Source organism: Bombyx mori, chromosome 20 (assembly GCF_030269925.1).
Source record: "Bombyx mori chromosome 20, ASM3026992v2".
Taxonomy (NCBI): domain Eukaryota; kingdom Metazoa; phylum Arthropoda; class Insecta; order Lepidoptera; family Bombycidae; genus Bombyx; species Bombyx mori.
Window position 1 is genome coordinate 7,183,832 of NC_085126.1, and position 27,142 is coordinate 7,210,973.

The 27,142-nt window shown below is 37.4% G+C and overlaps 1 protein-coding gene across 5 annotated transcripts in view; it reads right to left on the reverse strand.

The window, feature by feature from the left end:
- Positions 1-26,348, reverse strand: part of LOC733130 (mitochondrial phosphoenolpyruvate carboxykinase) — a 63,760-nt gene extending 37,412 nt beyond the window's left edge. For 2 of the 5 annotated variants that reach the window (XM_021347410.3, XM_038017906.2), the window contains exons 1-2: positions 25,723-26,348; positions 15,431-15,492 (exon numbers count right to left, since the gene is read on the reverse strand). In XM_021347410.3, the coding sequence (XP_021203085.1) occupies positions 15,431-15,462 (32 nt within the window). In that variant the 5' untranslated portion in view covers positions 15,463-15,492; positions 25,723-26,348. 5 annotated transcript variants of the gene reach the window in all.
- Positions 26,349-27,142: the final 794 nt, after the last annotated feature.

The window sequence follows — 27,142 nt, forward strand, 5'->3', positions numbered from 1 at the left end:
AGTTTATTTTATACAAAACTTTAGGTCTTTTATTTATCGATTGAGGCACTAAGAAGTCTGCCGGGTCAGCTAATTCGTAATAAATTAGAAGGAGTTTCAAATAATGTCGTCAATCTAAATTAAATCGTCAATCTAAAATGACGATAAAGCTAATGTTCCGTCTATAACTGTATTATCAGCTGCACAGGCGGATAAACTTGAACTATGGACAGGGCGACGCGACACGAGTTCTGCTAATTAGTAATAATTAATTAAAATAATTAAACGACGGCAATAATGTAATGATAATAAAAAAACGCGGGCTTGAACCGTTAAAGGAGCTTTAATTATTATTATGTCGATGACTTGTGAAAAAAATGCTAAAATAACATAAAATATATATAAAAACAAGGAAAATACTAGATTTTATTTCAAAATAGAGATCCTTAAAAACATATGACCTTGCTGTGAAAGTCTGTGAAAGTACATAAACTGTACGTAAGAGTCCAATGCAATCTTTCGATAGGTAATCATTTTCAAGTCTTACCATAAAACGTGGAAAAAATGTATAAGTGCCACTTGCAATTTAAATGAGATACGGAGAAGAACCGGAATGACAAAGAGGGCCATGGCGCAACTTAATAAGATTTGAAAGGATAAAAACATCTCCCGGAAAACCAAGAGCAATCTTGTACGCACTTTAGTGTTCTCTAGAGACTGCGTAAAGACCTGGACTCTGAAGAAAGCCGATTGCGAGCGAATTGATGCATTTTAGATGTGGTGCTGGCGAAAGATGCTAGGAATTCCCTGGATAGCACGTCGCACCATCGTCCTCCACGATCCTCCAAAAACTCCAGATAAAGACGAGACTTTCCAATATCTGCCTACGTAGAGTTCTGTAATACTTTGCCCGCATTGCAAGAAAGGATAACGGCAGCTTGGAGAAGCTAATGGCGACTGGCAAAGTGGACGGAAGAAGATCAGGAGGTAGAGATCCGACACATTGGACTGACCAGATCCGTACTACTCTCGACACCACAGCTCACGATGCTCTACATTCGGCGGCAGATAAGAGCGAATGGAGTGGAATGATCGGGAATAAGCCCTCGTTGCGAGGAGGTGGTCACGACCCTCAGTATTGAGGAAACCGAAGCGAGAAAAAGAAGCCGCTTGCAATCATTTGGTATGGACCGGAGCGCTAGTCTAATGAACCCAAAGGTAATAAGACTCCTGAAGGCTATTAGTAAATTCATTGCTTATGATCTTAAGAGATTTGTCTTAACGAGTATAAAATATTAACACATTGTGTTTTTTTAAATTAGGTACTTTAAATCTTGAAAGCACGAAATTAAGTTCGGAATTTTAGAATAGAATTGTAATCTTTTGGTTATATTTATTAGAGAGTGGTACTTATGCTTTTGCAACCAAACGAATATAAGTTTTAATATTATTTTTATAGAGAAAATGAAATACTCGTATATAAGTTATTTAATTTTTTTTGTTTTAGACAATATAGCTTATACTTGGGTCTTTTCTTTCAAAATACATTTATTTCTATTTGTTTTAAAAACTTACTGTGCCGTCTTCCTCACGTAGTCTTCGGGGGTGGTTTTAAAATGCAGCATTTTAATATTAATAGTAAATAAGTAGTTTACAAAATAAAATAAATTAAAATTTCAAAGTTCGTTTCTCAAAAAGCTAAATTTTATCAAAATTACTGAAGCTAAACAAGAATATTAGCCACCTATAATACGCTAAGGTGTTTAATCTATAACCCATTTAATAACAAACTTTCCGAATACAAATGATTAATGTGGGAATTTTAATCGCGCGTCCGTATTTATAGCCGACAAGCGAACGAATGTCGAGCTCGGATTGGTCGAAATCGCGGGTGTGGCGGCCACGCAAATCTCTCAACACGTCACTGACAATTATTATTAAATTGTACTTGTACTGTGTTTTTGCTGGATGTTGAGTTGCGTTTTGAAGCTTGTAAAGTTGTCTGTGTCTTACGTCAGCATATTGTGTACAGCCCAAGGTGGTATTGCGTCAGCATTTGCAACGGTATTCTAAGGCATTCAGACTTTAGACCAGTGATTCTGAATCTTTTTTTTGTTTCGGCACATATTTAACGATTTCAAAATTTGGCGGCACACAAAGAAAAAGATAAAAATTATTTACTTACTACCGAATCACATACATTTGCCAATTTTAACGAACGAAAAGGTGCAGTAACTCCTATGCAACACCTTGTGAATCCCAACTATCACTAAAACAACACGTTTTGTACGCAGAAGTGGTAAGTGTGCGCCGACTTGAGATATATTCCTATTGCTATGCACGCCGCTTCATCATAATTTGGCACTAAGAAAAACCGCGTTGCAAAGCAAATAATAAAATAATTTTTTTTTTTGTGGATTTAAATATGTATTCATGTTAAAAATGTTTTTCTTTTTAAATGATATAATTTAATAATATTAACATTATTATATATTTGCAAAATTTGGCGGCACACTTTTGAAATTTGGCGGCACACAAAAGTGCCGCGGCACAGTGCTTGAGAATCACTGCTTTAGACTATGAGGTTAGGTTTTTAGAACAATCCATGGCTAGAAGCGTTGATTATTGACTCGGTAATCAAAGAGCTAGGTAGTTATCGTTTATCTATCTGGTACGACTTTACGAAATCGATTCGTGTTTTATCTTTAGGTACAATTTTACAAGGCAATGTCATTAGGATTTAAAATTAATTCTTTTCAATTGAAAAACATCTAGATTATGATCAGGCAAATTTTTTTGTTTTTTTTTTAGATTCGTGACTCATAATAACTTTAATATGAGGCAATAACAGTAATATGAGGCATAGTGGTTTGTTGTTCCCGATGGATTTTGAGGATTTTAAAACGACAACTCTATAGTGAACTCTACTCCGCGGTATTTCTATGTTAAGCCATGGCCCTAAGCCATAATTCCCACATCGAACGATGTTTGAAAGTGTTTCTCAGCGATGCGCATAGCCTTATTTGTGCTCCTGGAATTGCTGGCCGGCCTATCTACTCTCCCTTTGAAGAGAACAATAAGCCATTCTTTCGAATGTGCCTTTGTCATTCGGAACAACTAAAGCTGAAGTCGTCGTGGCCTAAAGGATAAGACGTCCGGTGCATACGTGATGAAGCGATGCACCGGTGTTCGAATCCCAGGCGGGGTACAATTTTTTTTAATGAAATTCGTACTCAACAAATGTTCACGATTGATTTCCACTGTGAAGGAATAACATCGTATAATAAAAATCAAACCCGCAAATTTTAATTTGCGTAATTACGGGAGGTACGACCTCTTGTGAGTCCGCGCCGGTAGGTACCACCACCCAGCCTATTTCTACCGTGAAGCAGTAATGCGTTTCGATTTGAAGGGTGGGGCAGTCGTTGTAACTATACTTGAGACTTTATATCTCAAGGTGGGTGGCGCATTTACGTCGTAAATGTGTATGGGCTCCAGTAACCACTTAACGCCAGGTGGGCTGTGAGCTCGTCCTATCTAACCATCTAAGCAACAAAAAAAAGCCCTACAACTTGTCAAATTATTTAAAACGCAGATAAGCTATTTACCAGACGTTCTAATCACGGTAACTCCAATGACCTTTTTAATGAATAACGAACGTGGAATGATTCCCAATGTTATTATTGATAACATTACGAACCTTCATTTTAAATCAATAGTTTTTATTTACGTCCAAATGTGTGTACATTAATATCCTTGTTGATTGGCCTTGTCTTGTTGATTGAAGTCTCAGTTGTAAACGGTGGTGTTTTTCCACCCTTCAAATCGAAAAGGATCACGCTTCGCTGCAGAATTGGGAGGGTGGTGGTACGCACTCCTGCGGTCTACTTTCTACTAGCTAATGCTGGTGTGCTCAGAGAATGCTGCTGCCCATTATCCGGTAAATCCCTTAGTAACTGCGACACCCATCGAAAGAAACGGTGTGGTGCCATTCTAGATGGACACGACATAGTCTAATTGTCTTTAAATCTATACTAATATTATAAAGCTGAAGAGTTTGTTTGAACGCGCTAATCTCAGGAACTACTGGACCGATTTGAAAAATTCTTTAGCCCATTTATTGATAAGACCAATACAAGTGGAGCACCAATAAAGAATGTTTCAAAATAGGGGTTTAAATAGCTTCTTAACATTCTATAAATATAATTCAAAAATATCTTCACTTTCTACGTAAATGAAGTGGGGGGTAAAATTTAGCGTTATGCCAAAGTAACTATTCCACGCGGACGGAGTCGCGGGCCAAAGCTAGTTGAACAATAAAAACACATTACTGTATAATGGATAGAATCATTTCTCTCAGTTCTCTCTGTGTTTTGTACCGAATGTTCCATGGGGAATCTCTGAGGAATTTTTGTTGTGATCCCTCCCTTTTCACCATAGCAGAGTACATCTATTCCACCTAGACCTGCTGTGTTCACCCACAGTGCGTTGCCAGACATCTTTTTTCCCACGTACTATCCAGCTCTGGAATGAGCTCCCCTTCACATTTCTTTTTCGAGTCTTATGACCTGACCTTATTCAAACGAGATTTGCGAAGAGCTTTCTTTAAGCAGCAGACAACGTATTGTCATTGCTGACCTTGGCATTGCTGGCGTCCATGAGCAACTCGTTCGTGCTTTCACCCGCGTCACGCGGTAAAGTCCCGTATCGTAGCGAGCTTAAAACCTTTACTAGCTTTGCAGTTTTATAATAAGCATTATAACTCGGAAAGCTTAACTTGCATCTATTTGATTACTTTTGGTTATATAAATCATGTACTATATATATTTTGTATTATATTCTTCCGGTCACCGTCCTCGTCGAACCTGTCGCTTGCAACGAAGGGCTTGCCGAGTGAATTAACCCATAAACACAGCTCGTTGAGTTTCTCGCCGGATCTTCTCAGTGGGTCGCGTTTCCGATCCGGTGGTAGATTCCGCGAAGCACTGCTCTTGGTAGGGCCAGTTTTAGCAACACTCCCGGTTTGAGCCTCGTGAGCTCACCTACACGTCAAGGAGAAGCTGAAATAGCCTCTCAAGGCTATTTCAGGTTCAGGTATGAAAAAAAATATATTTTGAAACGACTTCCTGGGTCGTTCCTTCACAGATAAAAAAGTCACATTATTATTTTTTATTAATCATTTATTTATTTGTGACGATAAGTTACTGTACTTTGTCGATTTTTTTTCTCAATTGCTCGACTCTATTGCTTAGCGATTTAAAAAAAAAACTACTTTCATTAATAGAAGTACCGCTATGATTGTATCGTGTTACAATTTTGGCCACTGGTCGGTCAAGCTAATATTACTCGTGCAAAATTACTTAGTTGAACGGCTGAATTTGAACGATTTTAAGATTTTTTATTGACTGCTGTACTGTTAATAGTAATCATAGGCAATTAGACGACCGTGATCGGAGTTCTCGAGATGGCTATACCCATGATTAACCATAGACAATAATTATGACATCAATTGTGTGCGGCTAATTCGTGGGGTAATTTATCATCTCTGAATGCTTGATATTATCGCTTATTTTGGCCTCATATGACGTCATAGTTAATATAGTTGTGTTCAGCCGAGCTCCATAATATTAAAAACAAAAGCTGTCTTGTTCCCAATTGAGATGGTTTGGTAAAAAAAAAACAATCAGTGTTGCTACAGTTAAAGTACTGTTTTATTTCAACATTTTATTATTTAATAACTCGATATGTTATCATAATGGTAATTACTAATTATGTAAGGAGTTAAAAAAAATATTAATTGTAGACATTGAAACGTTGTGATAATAAAGTTCAATCAAGTCATATTCTGTTTGTATCCGGGTATTTAGCGTCTGCGAATGCTATTAATTGGAATTTATATACACATTATACAAAAATTAGAAGTTATCGTGGCCTAAAGGATAAGATGTCCAGTGCATTTCTATCTAGCGTTGTAACAGTGTTCGAATCCCGCAAGCGGTTACCAATTTTTCTGTAATAAAAATGAAAAACCCCCAAAATTATAATTTGTGTTTAATCTGGGACGTCTTGTGAGTCCGCACGGGCAGGTACCATCACTTCATCTATCTCTCCGCGAGAGACTGGTAACATAGCCCCTAAGCTACCAACGAATATGTAGAGAGAAAAATACTGATTTTACTGGTGGTAGGACCTCTTGTGAGTCTGCGCGGGTAGGTACCACCACCCTGCCTATTTCTGCAGTGAAGCAGTAATGCGTTTCGGTTTGAAGTGCGGGGCAGCCGTTGTAACTATACTGAGTACTAACTTAGAGCTTACATCTCAAGGTGGGTGGCGCATTTACGTTGTAGATGTCTATGGGCTCCAGTAACCACTTAACACAAATTTGGCTGTGAGCTCGCCCACCCAACTAAGCAATAAAAAAAATCACCACATTTACTATACAGACAGCGTTTAGATTATTTATTTTGAACTAGAGGTCCCGCAGTAGTCGAAATTCGACTATAATTGTAAGTGGAATTGTAAGTTTGTACACTATTATGATTGTATTTTATACTTCTGTAATCACAAATTTCGCCAAGACTACACTATAAACAATATTAACAAAGACAAACAATATTTAATCTCAATTTGACAGCAGACGTCAAGACCAAAAGTTTGACAATAAATAGTATGCATGCGTGTTTGCGTCAAATACATGGTACGTAGTGTGTGTAATGTTTTCTTTATTGATTTAATGTATCTTTTATGCATTTTTAATGAAAAAAATATTAGCATTGTGCACTTCTTCTCTAAATTCTCTATAAGTGTGGAAAATTTCATACTCCTCCGTCCGCGCAATTTTCGTAAAAAGGGATACAAAGTTTTTGCTTCACGTATTAATATATAGATGACGAACTAAAATTAACGAACGCATATATTTTTTTCGTAAATAAGGTCGTGATTGTTACATCGATTCAAATGTTATCGCCCCGTCAGAAGTACCCACACACAAATCGGATTCGGTCCGGTCACGAGGTGATAATGAAACAGCTGCGGGTCCTAAGTGTACTTGTATTATTCCATTGATATCATAATTATATTTACTTCGTACGAAAACCGCCCGCTTCGTTCGCGACAAATTAATGTATTTAGGTTTTTTTTTTTTTTAAATAATAAATAAATATTTACTAACAATTACGCCACGGTAACTGATCCCGTGATAAGTTCGTAAAGAACTTGTGTTACAGGTACCAGATAACGGAAATAAATGTAAGATTTTTATTATACACATACATATATTTAATATACATCCATAAGACATTTATATTTATCATACAAATATCTTCCCTTGGCGGGATTCGAACCCGCGACCCCCTTGTGTAGTGACCATGTCACTTACCACTACACCAGACAGCCGTTGTATTGTCTTCGCGATTTCAATAGCGGCTCTATTAATGTCCATTTAAAAGTAGCATTAATGCTATTAACTTTTTTTTTTAATCATAATATAGTTAGTTGAAATATTAATGCAAAAATTTAACTGTCCAAGATATTAAAATTTTGTCGAAGTCAAATGTTATGCATTATTAGGAAAAATATAATAAAAGCTATTGATCTTCATTAAACTTAAATAGGACCACACGAGAAGATATCGGTTTTCGAAATATGAAAGAATAATAGTAATCGGTTGGCCTAAAAAAAAGTTTTGAGGTAACACACGTAACGAAAGCCCATTAAAAGCACGCTTCAAAGAAAACTGAACTTAAAAATGAATATATTTCTTAATTCATTTGCATCTTACTTTTCCCGGAGTGGTTTCATTGTCATCAGTGCTTTTTTCCGCCTACCTATTCGTCGGGAGCCTAAGGGGTCAGTCCACTCGCCCACCTGCCCTGGTAAAACTGGAAAGGCCTCTGGGCCATCAAGTAATCTCTCAAACATAAAAAAGGGCCAGTCCAGCCACGCGCGGACGGGTAGGTAAATTCACGGGCTCAACCTGAGAAATTACTGATGGTAGGACCTCTTGTGAGTCCACGGGGGTAGGTACCACCACCCTGCCTATTTCTGCCGTGAAACAGTAATGCGTTTCGGTTTGAAGAGTGGGGCAGCAATTGTAACTATACTCAGATCTTAGAAGACATATCTCAAGGTGGGTGGCGACCTTAACGTTGTAGATGTCTATGGGCTCCAGTAACCACTTAACACCGGACGGGCTGTGAGTTCGTCCACCCATTTAACTAATAAATAAATAGAAAATACGTCTTTTTTTCTCTCCTACATATGCTGATTGCCTTGAGAGGCTATTTCAGCTTCTCCTTGACGTGTAGGTGAGCTCACGGGTGTCAAGCCGGGGGTGTTGCTGACACTGGCCCTAGCAAGAGCCGTGCTTCGCAGAATCTACCACCGGATCGGAAACACGACCCACTGAGAAGATCCGGCGAGAAACTCAGTGGGCGAGATAGGTCATTGATGCGTGTGTAAATTCACCAAATCGTCTTGAAGTTTTTAATTGACGTTAAGGTTAATAGCTTGGGTTTTTCTTTTAAATAGAAAATCTTTATATTATTGTCTCGTACGCTTTTATTTGTACTAGAGGTCCCGCAGTAGTCGAAATTCGACTATAATTAATTGGAATTGTAAGTTTGTACACTATTATGATTGTATTTTATACTTCTATAATCACAAATTTCGCCAAGACTACACAATAAAAATATTAACAAAGACAAACAATATTTAATCTCAATTTGACAACAGACGTCAAGAACAAAAGATTGACAATAAATAGTATGCATGCGTGTGTGCGTCAAATACATGGTACGTAGTGTGTGTAATGTTTTCTTTATTTATGCATTATTTAAAAAAAATATTAGCATTGTGCACTTCTTCTCTATATTCTCTATAAGTGTGGAAAATTTCATACTCCTCCGTCCGCGCAATTTTCGTCAAAAGGGATACAAAGTTTTTGCTTCTGATATGTTGCTGTTGATATATATCTATCTATCTACACGTGCGTCATTTATGTGTAATAATGCATAAGTATTGTGTTATAAACAAAGAACACGAAGTTCGTATAACTAGAAGATACGAAAGTACGCGTAGCTTTGTACTGAGATCGGGCTCGAAGGTCGAATGTGAATGGATGCATTGTCTACAGAACAAGGAAATTAATAAAGAAATATATTAAGACTAGATAAAAGTATATGAAAAAACAATTTTTTTTATATATATTTTTGAACTTTGTTATTTATTTATTTATTTATTTATTTATTGAGTTGCACCAACAAAGTGATCATCAATACAAAACATTGACAAATTGACAAAAGTTCATGGCAGATGTCACCTCAATTATAGGTGCAATCGACAGTGCATTAACATCAAAAATAAAATAAATATACAGAGTATATGGGGAGAGTAGTGCTTGAGCTATTCTTTTTTTTATTACTTAGATGGGTAGACGAGCTCACAGCCTACCTGGTGTTAAGTGGTTACTGGAGCCCATAGACATCTACGACGTAAATGCGCCACCCACCTTGAGATCTAAGTTCTAAGGTCTCAAGTATAGTTACAACGGCTGCCCCACCCTTCAAACCGAAACGCATTACTGCTTCACGGCAGAAATAGGTGGGGTGGTGGTACCAACCCGCGCGAACTCACAAGAGGTCCTACCACCAGTAAAATGATAGAATGTGCGTGATTAATCGATTAAAATGTACTGATTTTCATACTTGTTGTTTTTTTGGCTGATAACCTGAAATAGGCAGGTATAGGTTATATAGCTACGCCTCCTTTTTGAAAAAAGTATGTAAATAATTAAAGGTCCAGTAAACTCAAAGCGCTTCGAACCGCCAGATCTGCATGCGCCTCACTAAGAGGACAATCCTCGCAAAACATTGGGCACCTAACGAAGGCTTCTGCGCGTACACCATCAGGGCATTCAAGACCACTATGACAAGAGCGCCCGACTAGGAAGAACTAAAGATGGATAGCAAATTCACACACTCGATTCATTTATGGTTCATCGAAAATTAAGAAGATCCTAAGTCTTCTCCAAGTAGCTATTGGTTTGGTCACACAATAGTCAGGGATAAGAGGTATAGTCACAAGTAGGATAGTTCAGAATTACATTACAGGACAAAAAAAACAAACTTTAATGTTAATAAAGACAGTTTAGTTAGGACATACTAAATTAGTCTGGGAGTGGTGTTGACCGCAGGAAACCCTCTAATCTGACCGGGTTCTGACCTCCAACGAAGGTCGCATGTCGGGTGAGAGAATGCAAGGTGGAGACCCTTGGTGCGATAGAACACTAAAAATATCCTTGGGCCCGCAGTCCGCTCTCAAAATCTGCAGACCGTCAAACCTCACATACCCAGGACGCGAATATCTCGTAGGAGGTTCGGCCCTCTGCCCTAAAAAAAAAAATGAATCGAACTGTCTCTGCTAACAGTTTATTTATAATTTTATTCTCACATCATTATCTGTTTTGTACATTGTTTGGAGATTGTGAAATTTTAATTATTACATCTTCACCAACCGTATTATCGTATTGAAAGAAATTAAAAAAAAAACGGTTCGTGACAACTACAATTATTTGAACTACGGAAAAATAGAAATTAGTGCCATCTATCGTAATTCTATTGTATTATAGAATGAAAGAACGTGCGTTTACAATGAATAGTTTTTCTGGCTAATGCGATTTATAGTTAAGTCCAGTGCGAGCGATAATACTGGTATTTGTAATCTAGTATATACTGCAAATAAAATAGCTGTATAATCAGTGTATTTAATTGAAATAATAATGATGACACAACGTAATTTTATTGCACGTTTATCAACATATTAAATGTAGATACTTACTCGTAAAAGTTTACAAACATGTTTTATCGTATTGTGGAAAATTCTTGCGAATACATTTTTAAGAATCCATGATAAAAATACAAAGTTTCGTGCCAGGTCAATTTTGTAATAATACGTTATATAATATAGGTACAGAAATAATAAGCTCCTTTATTACAGCACAGCTACAAATAATAAATCTCGACATATTTTTTTAGGCCGGAATAATAATACCAATGTAAACAATATTTTAAATTAAAGAACTTCGATCAATATTGATCGAAGCTATAGAACGAACATTTATGGATAAGTTTCCTAAAAATACCTGAATAAACTAAACAACACCAGCTGAGAAATGTATATACTTAGGTACCTCAATGATGTTATAGTATAAAGTTTTACTATAGGTAGAGGTACTAGAGGTACCTATATAAAATTAGTGATTTCGTAACCCATATACACAACCCGCTGAGTTTCTCCCCAGATCTCCTCAGTGGCTCGCGATTCCGATCCGGTCTTAGATTCAGCGAAGCACTGCTCTTGCTAGGGATAGTGTAAGCAAATCCTCTCCGATTGAGCCCGTGAGCTCACCTACCCCCGTCTGCCAAAAGCTGGAATAGCCGCTGGCTAGGATAGATCTCGTATTGACGCAGATGTGCAAATGTTTTTTTTAAAATAGATTTTAATGAAAAAGTAAACATATTTGATTAATTCAACAAAATCTAACAAAATTACTAATCTTACGGCCGCGGTCAACAGAATTTCTTACGCGAGTTTTAACTTTATATCAAGGACATTAAAATGTTTTTTGTAATGCTTTTGTAGGCAAGTGAGCCTACTTCTTATCTGATATTAGATTATTGCCATCTTGAGGCATGAGGCTTAAGTCTCATTTGTTTAACATAATGTGTATCCTACCTTTTTAAGTGTTTAATCTATGTTTCTAACCTAAACATATTACTGTTTCGCGGTAAAAATAGTTAAGGTGGTGCTATCTATCGATGAAAAGACGAATTACAACTAGTTTTTTTTTCATATCTACTGCCATTAACCTCGGGGGGTTATTCTGGCTTCGATAAATGTGTAGGCGAGCTCACGCGACTCAGCCTGGGGGAATTCGCTAACACCCGCAAAATTGTAATTTGCGTAATTACTGGTGGTAGGATCACTTGTGAGTTTGCACGGGTAGGTAACACGACCCTGCCTATTTCTGCAGTAAAGCAATAATGCCTTTCAGTTGAAGGGTGGGGCAGCCTTTGTATCTATACTGAGACCTTAGAACTCATATCTCAAGATGGGTGGCGACATTTACGTTGTAGATGTCTATGGGCTCCAGTAACCACTTAACACCAGGTGGGCTGTGAACTCGTCCACTAATCTATGCAATAATAAAAAAAACACTGACTCTATCAAGATCTTTGCTGAATCCACAACCAGATCACAACCGCGACCCACTGAGAAGAAACGGCGAGAGACCCAGTAAGTTTTAAGAGAAGTAAAAAAAACTATGGGAATCTAAATTACGACCATACGAAGAACTAAATATCAAACGTTAAATGTCAGCAGAATTGTTATTGGAACAAGTAATCTTAATAGCATTCCGCATTCCACGGCGACCTGTTCTGGAGGTGTGTCGAACCGGATTTCTGTATACCTACTTGTTGTAAAATATGCGTTTTTGGTGTCGAAATACGTTACAAGGTTACATGACGGGCCGCCGCCGACATAGACGCTCAATCTCACGGACATGTTGACGATAACGCGTTAATATTTACCGAATAGTCGAATTATATTTGAGTATTTTATTTAAATTAATTAAAAGTGGACTAGACCTAAGTTATTTTTTTTTTGTGGCGAATGCTGGAAACTAAACCAATAATGACATTAGGTTTTTTTTACCGTCGCCATCTTTCTTTTTCATCTAGACAATGCAGTTATTTTTGGGTTTTTGTTTTTCACTATCGATCGACAAGCTTTATTATAGTTTTACGTATTGCTGTCAATGATTTATTTTTTGTAAATAGTCTCCAATTTACTTCGAAAAATATTTATATTTCATTAACATTGTCCCCTGTGTTTGTCGTTTTTTTTTATTGTTCTTGTATAGAGGCCGTGAGGTAATAGGCGGGGCGTGTCGGAGTAATATCGAAAACAATCTACTACTGCTCAGCAAGCTTCTGTAACTACTGGTGGTAGGACGTCTTGTGAATCCGCACGGGTAGGTACCACCGCCCTGCCTATTTCTGCCGTGAAGCAGTAATGCGTTTCGGTTTGAAGGGCGGGGCAGCCGTTGTACTGTAAAAACTGAGACTTAGACCTGAGATCTCAAAGCTGTATATATATTTGTTGATGTACTTCTATAACCACTAAGCACCAGACTCGGAGTTCGCTAATCTAATAAATAAAAACCGTCCAACGCAGCCTGGTACCAGCATTGCGGATCCTCCCGATCCACTAACGGTGCTTTTAGGTACCTCAAGCACCGGTCATCGATCTCGTCGAACCCGTCGCTTGCTACGAACGGCTCGACGAGTAAATTAACCCACAGACGCAGTCCACCGAGTTTCTCGCCGGATTTTCTCAGTGGGTCGCGTTTCCGATCCGGCGGCCATTCCTACAAAGCACTGCTCTTGCTAGGGCTAGTGTTAGCAACGTCGTCAGGTTAGAGCCCCGTGACCTACTCGTTCTGTGAATCTAGTATACCCCTCGAGGTCACTAGAATAGGAAGGAAAATATAGACAGCCTGGGGGCAAGGGGACCTGGCAATCAGTGGCGGATTTACCCTAAGGCCCTGTAGGCCCGGGACTAGGACGGCCAGATTTAGGGGCGGCTCCAATCGTGTCAAAAAACTTATTATAACGTATGGCGGGCGGACTGCACTGCATGGTGCAATCTATACCGCATCCTTAAATACTCTATTATCATCTCAGCTATTATTATTATTATTTATCATACTAAACTTATGGTTACTTTTACCCACACTTCCCACCCGCACTTGCGATAACAAGTAGCTCCGTACAAATTAATTGTGTTTAATTAGATATTCAAATATTTACACGCAATTAAGTGTTGAAAGTTGATAACACTCGTGTAAAAGTTATCATAACCAAGTATGCCAAGTTGGCAGAGTATGTTAGAGCAAATAACTAGTTGTAACAACTTATGTATGTACCATATTCTTTGCAAATAAAACCATATTTTGTTCCTAAATTTCTAAATCTATTTAAATTAAAGTTGGCAATAGAGTAATTTCATTATGTAGTCTATATGGTGGATGCTGAGAAAGGGGCGGCTGATGGCTTGGGCCTAAGGCGGCCGAGATTGCAAATCCGCTACTGCCGGCAATACAAAATCAATTTCTCCCCGCTACCCGCGTCCCAATTACTTTTTTTTATTTATTTATTTACGGCCAATGGTTACAAGACCTTATAGCCTATCTTAAATTCGTCTCAATTACTCGTAGACCGTGTTGCCAGCCCACAATCAGTTACTATAACTTAGGCTATTTCTGCGCTATTACACGTTATGGTTTTGTTGTGTACAAACATTCATGTGAGTCGTGTTTACACTCTACAACGTGAGCTATGATGAAACGGGCGTGTACGACCGCGCCTCCGATCTATCAACCTTTGACACATCGTTATCAGCTGTTATCATTAACGTTGCAATAATAAATATATTTATCGCGTCACGTATGTACTGCTAATCTACAAGGAGCTGTGCGTCATTTTTTTGTTTTCTTTTTGTTTTAAATTTTTATTTTTAAATTTTTACGATAACTTCAGCTGTATCAGGCGCGAGTCTGATATAACCGGTTCGATCTAATTTTCTGAACACCTAAAAAGGTAACACGTTGAATGAATATTATATTTTGTTTTAAAATGAAACCACTTTTTAATGCGCTTTTATTAGCTTCAGACGTATGTATGTTAGTATGTAACGGAATCTTTGAACATGATTTTGACCCCCTTCAAAAGGTCGGATTAAGTCGAAATTTGGGGAAAAAAAATAAAAAAAAGAAATTGAGAAAATTGAAATATTGTCCATCTTCAATTGACTTTTGCGGAGACTACTCAACGGTAAGCAACCACTTGGCTTGTACCCCAGGCATTGCTGACGCTCATCCTCGACGGTAACCACTGAGATAACTCATCAACTACCACTATTCGAAATGGTATGAACCGCGTAAAGTCTCGCGTTTCATTCATCATCAGCACTATCAGTCTTCTCTTTTTTTTATTACCCTTGTAGGCAAACGAGCATAAGGCCCACCTGATGGTGAGAGGTTACCGTTGCCCATGGACTTCAGCAATGCCAGGGGCAGAGCCAAGCCGCTGCCTACCATTAAGTACTCTCCGCAAGCCTTGTTTTGTTTGAAGAAGGATAAGTCATAGCGCTCGGGAAACACCGTGGAGGGGAGCTCATTCCAAAGCCGGATGGTACGTGGCAAAAAAGATCTCTGGAAACGCACTGTCGATGAACGCAGTGGCTCCAGGTAGTATGGATGAACTCTCCGGTGGCGGGAGGTGCGATAGTAAAAACGAGATGATGGAATCATCTCAAATAATTCCTCAGAGCAATCATTCCTCTTCCTTCGACCCTCCATTAATAAACAATCTAGATATAACTCACTTACCTCTTCGTAACGCTCTTTATAAAAAACACCATCTTGAAAAGCCTCGTGCAATTTTCGTTGTTCTGTAACAATGTATTTTGAAGTTGTTATCGAAGAGTAGAAAAACAATTCAATTTTATATTTATTGGTGAATAAGCTTACGGATTAACTGAGCTCCAAAAACCTGCAGGAGCTCATAGATATTGCAACGTATACGGATGTCCTATATTAATAATGTCCTCGTTAATAATATTATGTTAAGTAGTGTAATTGTTTGATTGTATATTGTGAATAAAATTATTTCCTTACATTATAAGTTAGATTTCTCGATTTATTGATTTCTCCACTATTTAATGGATGTTATTATGTATAATAACATCCATTAAATAGTTTATATTATTTTATATATTTATATATTTAGTTGAGAAGGTTTATATGTATATAATAAACCTTCCTCTTCAATCACTCTGTCTATTAAAAAAACCGCATCAAAATCCGTTGCGTTGTTTTAAAGATTTAAGCATACATAGGGATATAGGGACAGAGAAAGCGACTTTGTTTTATACTATGTTGTACGTTTTGAATGTATCCAATTGTATTGAATTAATAAAATCTAGCCTAAATAAGCTGTGTATTTTATATTACGAATTATCTATTATAAATTTTCATAAATTTATGTAACATTAGAAATATTTTGGTAAACAGCTGCAGACTTCAGATACCTAGGATCGAGAGAGAGAGAAAACATTATGTTGGCTAGAATTTATAGGTAATATTGTATACAGGATTTTTTTTTCCCTACCTATTCTAGTAACCTCCAAGGGTTATTCTAGATTCGCCGAACTTGGGCAGTAATGTCAGGACAATTTCAACATTACATAAACTGCTGTCATGGTGTTTGCAACACTGTTAAAATGTCGGGATATCAATTTTGAATAACAATAGATTAAAAAAGCTTACACATTTTTTTTTATTGCTTAGATGGATGGACGAGCTCACAGCCCACCTGGTGTTAAGTGGTTACTCGAGCCCATAGACATCTACAACGTAAATGCGCCACCCACCTCGAGATACAAGTTCTAAGGTCTCAAGTATAGTTACAACGGCTACCCCACCCTTCGAACCGAAACGCATTGCTGCTTCACGGCGGAAATAGGCGGAGTGGTGGTACCTACCCGTGCGGACTCCCAAGAGGTCCTACCACCAGTACCAAGAGGTCCTACCACCAGTCCAAGAGGTCCTACCACCATTTAGTAATATAAGTATTACCGAAGCATGTATTCTAAATAATTGCTTACAAACGCTATTATATTGACTAGACTTGTCTACACGTGGAAAGTGGCATATCAGGTGATTTCATGCGTATTTTTTATTATTATTTCGAAAGACTTTGATATCGTTTCTATATTGTGAAACACACTTATAATGCTTTGTTGGATATTATTGATTGGATCTAGTGTAGTAATGCAATACGTCTAATGTATTTATTACTTCTATATAAATTTGCATTTGATAAATGAGTCGACTATTATCAAAGCCGGCAATCTGACTTTTGGACAATGATTGGTAAATCAGAAAAACGAATTATTGACTTTGTATTCCATTGGCAGTCACAAAACTCTTCGGAACGACATCTTAGATAAATAACAGGTTAAGTATTAACCTTTATTTAATGCAGGTTTTGAACCGTATTCTTTGAAGGAGACGATTATATTCAAATCAATCTGTATTGACATATCAATAATTTTTTTTTGTCCAAATGCACAGATTGCCACCTTTGATAATAGACGACTCAAATACAATGTTTGCAAATTACCTAATCTAACTTTTAGGTTATGTAATAACGAAGCGTCAGAGATATCGGAATTAAGATGTCTTATTATTAAGATAGATTACGTTTTGGGCTTGTTTAACTTTGATAAATTTGTTTATATTGAATTCTGGGAAGCAATTTTTTTTTAAAGTGAACGTTTTATGCTTTAGTTATCTGAGGAAGTAAATCAATGGATCGCCCTAAACACGTCATTACGGATTCTCCCGATCCATTAACGGTGCTTTTAGGTACCTCAAGCACTGGTCACCGCCCTCGTCGAACCCGTCGCTTACGACGAAGGGCTCGGCAAGTAAATTAACCCATAGACACAACCCACTGATTTTCTCGCCGGATCTTCTTAGTGGGTCGCGTTTCCGATTCTGCGAAGCTCTGCTCTTGTTAGGGCCAGTGTTAACAACATCTCTGGTATGAGCCCCGAAAGCTAACCTACACGCTAGGATAGAGCTGATATAGCCTCTCAAGGCTATCAGCATAGGTAGGAAAAACAAACCGGATTTTTGTTTTTTTTATCAATGATTACTCTCGACGATAGTGATTGGTTTTTGATGATTTATGATTAGTGTCTATAAATTATTATATCGTTCTGAACCTCTGAGACTAAGAAGAGACTTCGGTTCTCTCAATGCTTTGTACCGTATGTTCCATTGGGTAGTGCTATGTGGAATTGTTCGAAATTATCCCTTCATCTCCTTTTTACAGTCGAACTTTGGCCATCGGAACAGCTCAACCATATTATCTAAAATCGCTGTGTTCATCCTCTATGCGTATTCAAAGATCATTTTTGGTTCGTTCAATTCGGCTTTGGTAAGCCGCGGTGTTTGCCAAGCGTTATAACATGTCCTTCTTCAAACCAGGCTTGTGGAGAATACACAGCCGGAGCCTGTGGCATGGCCCTGTCTCTGGCTGCTGATGTCCATGACCGACGCTGACCACTCACCATCAGGTGGGTGGGTATGTTTTTTTTTTTTTATTGCCGTATTATTGCCCACCTGATGGTGAGTGGTTACCGTCGATCATGGACGTTAGCAATGCCACAGGCAGAGCCAAGCCGCTGCCTACCGTTTAATACTATCCACAAGCCTCGTTTGAAGAAGGACATGTCATAGCGCTGGGGAAACACCGTGGAGGGGAGCTCATTCCATAGCCGGATGGTACGTGGCAAAAAAGATCTCTGGAAACGCACTGTGAATGAAAGTAGTGGCTCCAGGTAGTATGGATGAACTCTACTCCGGTGGCGGGCGGTGCGATGGTAAAAACGAGATGTCGGTATCATCTCGAGCAATTCCTCAGAGCAATCCCCATGGAACCCCATGTCATTAAAGTTATTTCGAGCCGCCACAAAGTAAACCTACCAAATACCCCAGCATCATCAGCGTGCTAGTTGCGAGTCTTTTAACGTTCTCGATAGCGTAAAAGTTAACTCAAATTTGTATGGAGTTGGAACGTTTGCCTACGTTTGCCGCTAGGGACGCTGTTCCAAAGTGCATACATGTTCTTTGAGTTAACTTTTACGCTATCGAGAACGTTAATAATAATAATAATAATGTACATTCCGCGGAAGTGTGGTGGCCGGGGCCTACTTAGCGCCAAGGTCATGCACAACAGTGGGGTGTGCAGTCTCAGGAAATATTTCCTATCGAGGGCTGACAGTGTGATGCACAGAGAGGTCATAGAATGCGACAAAGGACTGACCCCGCTAGCCCTGGCCAGAGACGGGTGGCAATCACCGGCGGTACTCAGTACCTCTGACCGTGAGGCCATATGGAAAGGGAAAGAGCTGCACGGACGCTTCTTTCAGGCACTGCATGAGCCCCACGTGGACAAAGAAGCCTCCGTGCACTGGCTGCGATTCGGTGACCTCTTTGGGGAAACCGAGGGTTTTGTTTGTGCAATACAGGATCAGGTTATCAGGACGAACAACTATAGGAAGCACATTCTGAGGGATGGGACAGCTGACATCTGTCGATTATGCCGCCGACCGGGTGAATCCCTCAGACATGTCACCTCTGGTTGTTCTATGCTTGCTAACACTGAGTACTTGCACAGACATAACCAAGCAGCCAGAATACTCCACCAAGAGCTCGCCCTTAAGTATGGCCTCATCGAACAGAGGCTACCGTATTATAAGTACCAGCCGGACGCTGTACTCGAAAACGACCGTGCCAAGCTCTACTGGGACCGGCCCATCATTACGGATAGGACTATTCTTGCGAATAAGCCTGATATCGTGCTGATGGACCAGACGGAGTCTCGGGTATTTCTGGTGGATATCACCATCCCCTACGACGAGAACCTCGTGCGGGCCGAGGCAGATAAAAAGACCAAATATTTGGACCTGGCGCACGAGGTGACCGACATGTGGAGGGTGGTATCTACAGAAATAATCCCGGTAGTTGTGTCGGTGAATGGTTTGGTCCCTAAAAGCCTCTCAAAACATCTCGAGAGGCTTGGTCTCAACAAAAAGTCGGTGGTGGCCCAAATGCAAAAAAGCAGTCTTGCTCGACAATGCCCGTATAGTTCGCCGGTTTCTCTCCCAATAGTCCCTAACGCTCCGGCCGATTGTTGCCCACCTCGCCGGAGTGTGTCCTGCCGTCTTCCCAGGCGTGGCAGTGTTTAATACACTATAATAATAATAATGTTTTTATTGCAAGTAACCATGACTCATATAAATTGTTAAAAAACTCGCACTAAACACACTGATTACGCTTGTTCATATCACGAATATTCATATCGCCATCAATCTCGCAAGATGTAAACACATCGCACCAGGATCTATCTGCCTTTATCAATATCGCGTCTTCAAATGGCATTGATTTTGATGTCGGCTCATCATTTTATTTTAATCTTATCTAGAGTGGGAGTGAATACTTTTATATGTAGGTATCCATAACATATATTTGACTTTGAAATCTTAATTTTTCCACGTACCTATCTATGTACAGTAATTCAAATTCAAATTCAAATTCATTTATTTCAATTTAGATGTCAGTATAACACACTTGTTGAATGTCAAAATATAAATAACAATGTTAACTCTACCACCGGTTCCAAAAAAAGCCACAGTCCCGAGAAGAACCGGCGAAACAAACGCAGCGGGTTTTTTTTTTTTTTTTTTCTCAAATATATATATATGTATATATTTTTAAATAAGTAAAAATATTTGCAATAAACGAAAAAACAAGTCAAAAAATACAAATAAAAAATAATAATAATAATGAAAATGAAAAGGCCAGGAGCGAACGCCTCATTCCCACGTAGTGCCATCTAGTAAGTAATCCTTAATTTTATAATATGCCTTGTTGCACAAACGTTCCTTGACAGTTTTCTTAAATCTATGAACAGGTAGCAATTGTACGTTTTGTGGGATCTTGTTGAAAAGTTGTACACCCAGCCCCCTAAAAGAGTTGCTTATTTTCTTAATTCGAGCCGCCGGCAACGCAGTAGCGCAGGAGAACATTCACAAAGATGTGGATGCGCTTGGTTGTAGAAAAGAAATGACACCTGCCGAACTAGAGCAATAAGAGCGAACGTTTTTTTTTTTGTTTCAATCAAATATTTGTCGTGTCGTATTATTTTTAACCGACTTCAACAAAGGAGGAGATTCTCAATTCGACTATAGTTTTTTATGTCTGCTACCTCATAACTTTTGACTGGGTGAATCGATTTTGATTTTATTAGAAAGCTGACGCTTCCCGTGTGGTCCCATTTAGTCCAGTTCTGATAATGGTATCCATGAGATAACCATAAAAGTCTTAAATTTGCATTAAGTACGTGCGCGACAAATACATAGATGAATAACTCAATATCAATAACTCAACATTACACCAACCGATTTCGATGATTATTGTTTTTAGTGTATATTAATTTGTTTTGGAATATCTTTTTTTTTATTTTATTGAAGTCGGTTTTTGTTAAAGCATGTCTATTTACAATTATGTTTTATGGAAATTTTCGGTGTACATCATCGGTATATATATCGATGGTGTACATATTCAACATCCGTCTTCTAGAATTTTCTTCGGTTTCGTTACTATTTTTCCGGTTTAATCTCGCTTTATTTATTGGTTTTATTTAATATGTTTCGAATACTGTACTTTAGGGGTCAAGATCGAAACGGATTCAACGTGTTTTGTCAAATCGTTAAAATAATTGCGAGCTTAATATGATGACATTAAAGCTTAAATTTATTAAATTTTATTCGTTGTTTTTTTTATATCACCTGATATTATAAATCGGGCGACCGGTTTTGACGGTTAAATAAAATTGATTTTAAATTCTAATAAATTAATAGACAGACAAATCAATAGTGCGAATGAGCAAACTTTTGAGCAATTTCGAAAAGGGCACATGTCGTATATTTTGTCAATAGCCCGAGAGCCCGTGGGATCTACCTGTATGTATTTGACCAGACCTGAATTTTCGTACATTGAGACCCCTATACCTACCATGCATGAGGTGGGGACTCACTATGCTCAAAGTGGTCGACGCGCCGAGCGCTCAGGTAGGACAGGTACCGATTTTGACGGATTTTAAATCCATTTGACCACGTCTGCCGTTTTGAAATTTTGAAAATATATGATTATTATTATCGGAAAATAAGAATGGCAGACCATTATCGCGCATTTTACTTTGTGGCAGACCACTTTGAAAATGCTAAAAAAATAAAATTTTGAAAGTAATTGACCAGATCTGCCATTGATATAATAATATATGCTGTTTATTATAGTCTTAAAAACTTATATTGATCACGGCAGACCTCTACATTGCGTACACACATCAACATATAATAAAATCTGAGCTACTACCCGGCCAGATGTATATTATGTTTTCCGTTCACTGTTTTAGAGGAATATAATTTACTTGCGATTTACTTTAGCAATGTATTTACCGAAATTAATATTTTTTTATATTATATATACTAAACTTCATTAGTTAGACAATTAAGAAGTGAATTTTTTATGGAATAATTATAAATAATACGGTACAATGCTGATCAAAAAATAATTCAATTTCTCATTTTTATCATTCAACATTTAACTTGCCAGCTATACAATGCCAAAAAATCTAGTGATGTAGATGATGGAAGGTTCCAGCTGTTCGTTAGCAACTATAAAGATTCAGACATCAGTGAAAATTATAGAAAAAAAATTCAAAAATTTGAGGTAAGCTCAATACCACCGCATAAGAGTGAGCTTTATCAACAACTTTTGAGGGCCCACTATATTTCTTCTATTTGGAGAAATGCTTACAAAAAGCAACTCACAACTTTAGACCCATTGGAGTATGGTTGGATTGAGCAGGACAACATATATGCCTTCAAAGGGTTCGAAGGTGATCAACTTCCATATTTTGTGAGTGACTTAATCACCAATGTTCCTGGTAAGTTGATAACAATTCTTTCTCGAACATGTTCAGATGAATTTACGTTCATTTTACAATTTAAGTTTTTATTTTTGCAGTATTCGATTCAATGGTTGATGAAGACGAGTCACCTAACGATAAAGATGACTCCGATGATGATGATGATAAATGAAGATTGATATATATAATATGTAATGCATGCATGATATATTTTTTTAACTGATTTAACACTTTTAAATTTTGTCTTGACGAAATAAAAATGAGGAATTGAATTATTTTTTGATCAGCATTGTACCGTATTATTTATAATTATTCCATAAAAAATTAACTTCTTAATTGTCTAACTAATGAAGTTTAGTATATATAATATAAAAAAATATTAATTTCGGTAAATACATTGCTAAAGTAAATCGCAAGTAAATTATATTCCTCTAAACAGTGAACGGAAAATATAATATACATCTGGCCGGGTAGTAGCTCAGATTTTATTATATGTTGATGTGTGTACGCAATGTAGAGGTCTGCCGTGATCAATATAAGTTTTTAAGACTATAATAAACAGCATATATTATTATATCAATGGCAGATCTGGTCAATTACTTTCAAAATTTTATTTTTTTAGCATTTTCAAAGTGGTCTGCCACAAAGTAAAATGCGCGATAATGGTCTGCCATTCTTATTTTCCGATAATAATAATCATATATTTTCAAAATTTCAAAACGGCAGACGTGGTCAAATGGATTTAAAATCCGTCAAAATCGGTACCTGTCCTACCTGAGCGCTCGGCGCGTCGACCACTTTGAGCATAGTGAGTCCCCACCTCATGCATGGTAGGTATAGGGGTCTCAATGTACGAAAATTCAGGTCTGGTCAAATACATACAGGTAGATCCCACGGGCTCTCGGGCTACAAACTAGTGGTCCCATAGTAGTCGAAATTCGACTATAATTAATTGGAATTGTAAGTTTGTACACTATTATGATTGTATTTTATACTTCTATAATCACAAATTTCGCCAAGAATACACTATAAAAAATATTAACAAAGACAATCAATATTTAATCTATTCTCAATTTGACAACAGACGTCAAGAACAAAAGTTTGACAATTAATAGTATGCATGCGTGTGTGCGTCAAATACATGGTATGTAGTGTGTGTAATGTTTTCTTAATTGATTTAATGTATCTTTTATGCATTATTTTAAAAAAATATTAGCATTGTGCACTTCTTCTCTATATTCTCTATAAGTGTGGAAAATTTCATACTATTCCGACCGCGAAAATTTCGTAAAAAGGGATACAAATTTTTTTGTTTCACGTATTAATATATAGGTATAGATACGTTTTTTTCATATACATGTAGTTTTGAGGCTTACCTACACTCATTTTATAATAATTCCAAGAATTTTCAATTGCTAATTAACACTAAAATATATCTCAAAAGTTAATATTTTAAATTTTACACTGGTTTAGAAAATAATCAGTTTTTTTTTTCATTTCCTGAACATTTTACATTTTCAGAGATGTGCCCTTTTCGAAATTGCCTATTCAATTGAATTTGACTTATAACTTTAACACGTTAGGTACATATCAACGTACCAGCTATTTGGATCTTCAGGATATTAGTGTAAATAAAACGGCTGCCTGAAAGAGATCTCTTCTAGCGATAAGACCGTTTAATACAAATATACCTGTTTGTTGACCGTTTTTAATGCTTATTGTGTTTTGGTGTGCAATAAAGTCTCTCTCTCTCTCCCCCCCTCTCTCTCTCTCCCTTTCCCTCTCTCTCTGTCCAGTGTTCTCATTATATCAAGGGCTGAAAGGCAACATTTAAGTTTTACTCACACTCACAAGAGGTAGGACCTCTTGTGAGTCCGCGCGGGTGGGTGCCGGTCTGCCGTGAAGCAGTAATGCGTTTCGGTTTGAAGGGTGGGGCAGCCATTGTAACTATACTTGAGACCTTAGAACTTGTATCTCAAGGTGGGTGGCGCATTTACGTTGTGGATGTCTATGGGCTCCAGTAACCACTTAACACCAGGTGGGCTGTGAGCTCGTCCACCCATCTAAGCAATAAAAAAAAACATACTTTTGTGAAATGACAAACGTAAATCTGACGCACAATACGAGTATTATTATGTTTTCATAACTTATCATACAGCAATTGACGTATTGTAAAATGATTTGATTTTATTTTTGGCACAGATAAGTTTCGTAATTGCGATAATTTACAATGAACACTATTTATTACATAAACATGTTGGAAAAAAAAAAACTATAGGTATTAAAACCAAAACCTACAGATTCACGTCAACAGTGACCTTTAAACAATCCCGCATCAATTTTAGGTACTGCTCTAAGACTTCTATGTTCTAAGACTTCACGCACGTGTAAGTTATCACACAATGGAAAACGCCCTTAATTATTCATGACTTGACAGTTTTATTATGTTGTTTGCTTTAAGAGATTACTCATTTGTTGTTATTCTAATTTTATTTACTCTAATAAACATTTCTTGTCATATTAAAACGATGACCACTAATGCGTAGTTATCGTATGTATTTTGGCATCAAATATCAAATAAGTCTTTTGAAAAGTATTAAAATTTGATGTTGTTTGACTATAATTTATGTTATAAGAATATTATTTTTGTTAGGTCTTTTATGAGATTTAGTTCAAACTATTGCATAGTTGTTGGCTATTCCGGTAATTCTAGCAGTGCCAAAAACGTATAGATATGTATTAGTAGTACGCGAGTGGGTGTCGACAGAATACTACTTAAGCAAAAGAGTGTATATCTTTAAAATATTCCGCGCCAAACACGCGCCGAGGCCGCACCTATTTTTATAGCATGGCAGTTTTAAATAAATGTTAATATATTGTTTTACTTTTAAACCTCATTGTATCCCAATTAACAGTACTTTGAAACACAAATTAGATTACATGAATTATCAGAAACAAATGCGAGAAAAAAATTAACGCTGAATTATAAATTCGGAAGTGAAATTATGCAAAAACGCAGTCCAGTAATGCCAACACTCAAAAAACAAAAGTCACGCCCCTACGCAAACCTGACCTTATTGAGGTCACGGGATGCCAACACAACAAAACGAATACTCACAATTTATCAGAGCGGCAAATGGAGAAACACGAGAGAGTTTTATAATAAAATTATAGCTATAAATACGTGTAGTGTGGTTACAAGACGGTCGCACACTGCTTGCCAGATGAGGGGTGAGCGATATCGGAACGACATTATCATCATTTGATTGGTAATGCCAAAGACATTTTGGCTGAGTTGCCGTGCTGAGAATTCGGGCCACTGTGTGTCTTCTGTCTTGTCAACATATCAACGATTTAAATTGTATCTATCAATAATGTTTTTATGTCGCCAATATGAATATATGAAAGTGATAGTTATTTGTAATGTATTTTTGAAACAATAAATTGCATTTATTTTCTAATATATAAAGAATTAACGCACAAAAAACATTAGATACCAATTTCATCGTTGTTACTTTCGTTGTTACGTTGTTACTTACCTAAATTGAAATACTAAGTAAAGTAAAAAACTAAAGAAAAAATAATTAAACGGTTTTGATAAATAGTAGTAAATAAAAAAATTACGCTACGTACAAAGGCAAACTGCCAAATATTATTGTAGTTTTTGTGATTGCAAATTAAAAGTAAGTGCCAATTTCTAAGCCTTTTTCCAGTTACTTGAAATATTTTATTAAACTTTTCTTTAATGAATACAGTTTTATTTTTTAACCTATTAGGATGTCTGCACTGGAAGACGCCACCGGCCTTCCGGTTTCTGACGCAAAGCCAATATGCATTCTGGATTAATTTAAGATGTGACCATGCGACAAATCTTCTCAACACGGTTCGGATATTTGTTAGGGTTTAACTATTCGCCGGTAGATGTCACTAATCCCAATAGTAACGCTCCCGTTTTTTGGGTAATCTAGGATTGCTTATGTTCGCTACGTGTGTTCTGCCTGCCTCTATTTATTTATAATCGGGAAAATTTTACGTCATATCTGTCGATTCAATTGTTTCGTTCACATTTGCAACACAACAATAAAAATGATAATACAAAAATTAATAAATGTTTATTTAACTTGCTCGGCAACAGGTGTGTACATATGTATATGTACCTATATAAGAATCCCACTGAATGTTTGCTCAACACAAGTGTTGATGATAACACTTATAGAAATATGGATCAAACGACTGAACAGATGTCAAATGATGATTAAAGAAACAATCTGACTTAACAAGTGCATTATGTCGACAGGGAGTAAGAATAACATGGTAAGATTGCAACTTGTTATTGTTTTACTGGTAGTAGGACATTAAGAGACCGCACGGGTAGGTACCACCACCCTGCCTACTTCTGTCGTGATGCAGTAATGCGTTTCGATTTGAAGGGCGGGGCAGCCGTTGTACTGAGACATTAGAACTCATATCTCAATGTGGGTGATGGCATTTACTTTATAGATGTCTATGAGCCCCGGTAACCACTTAACACCCATCTA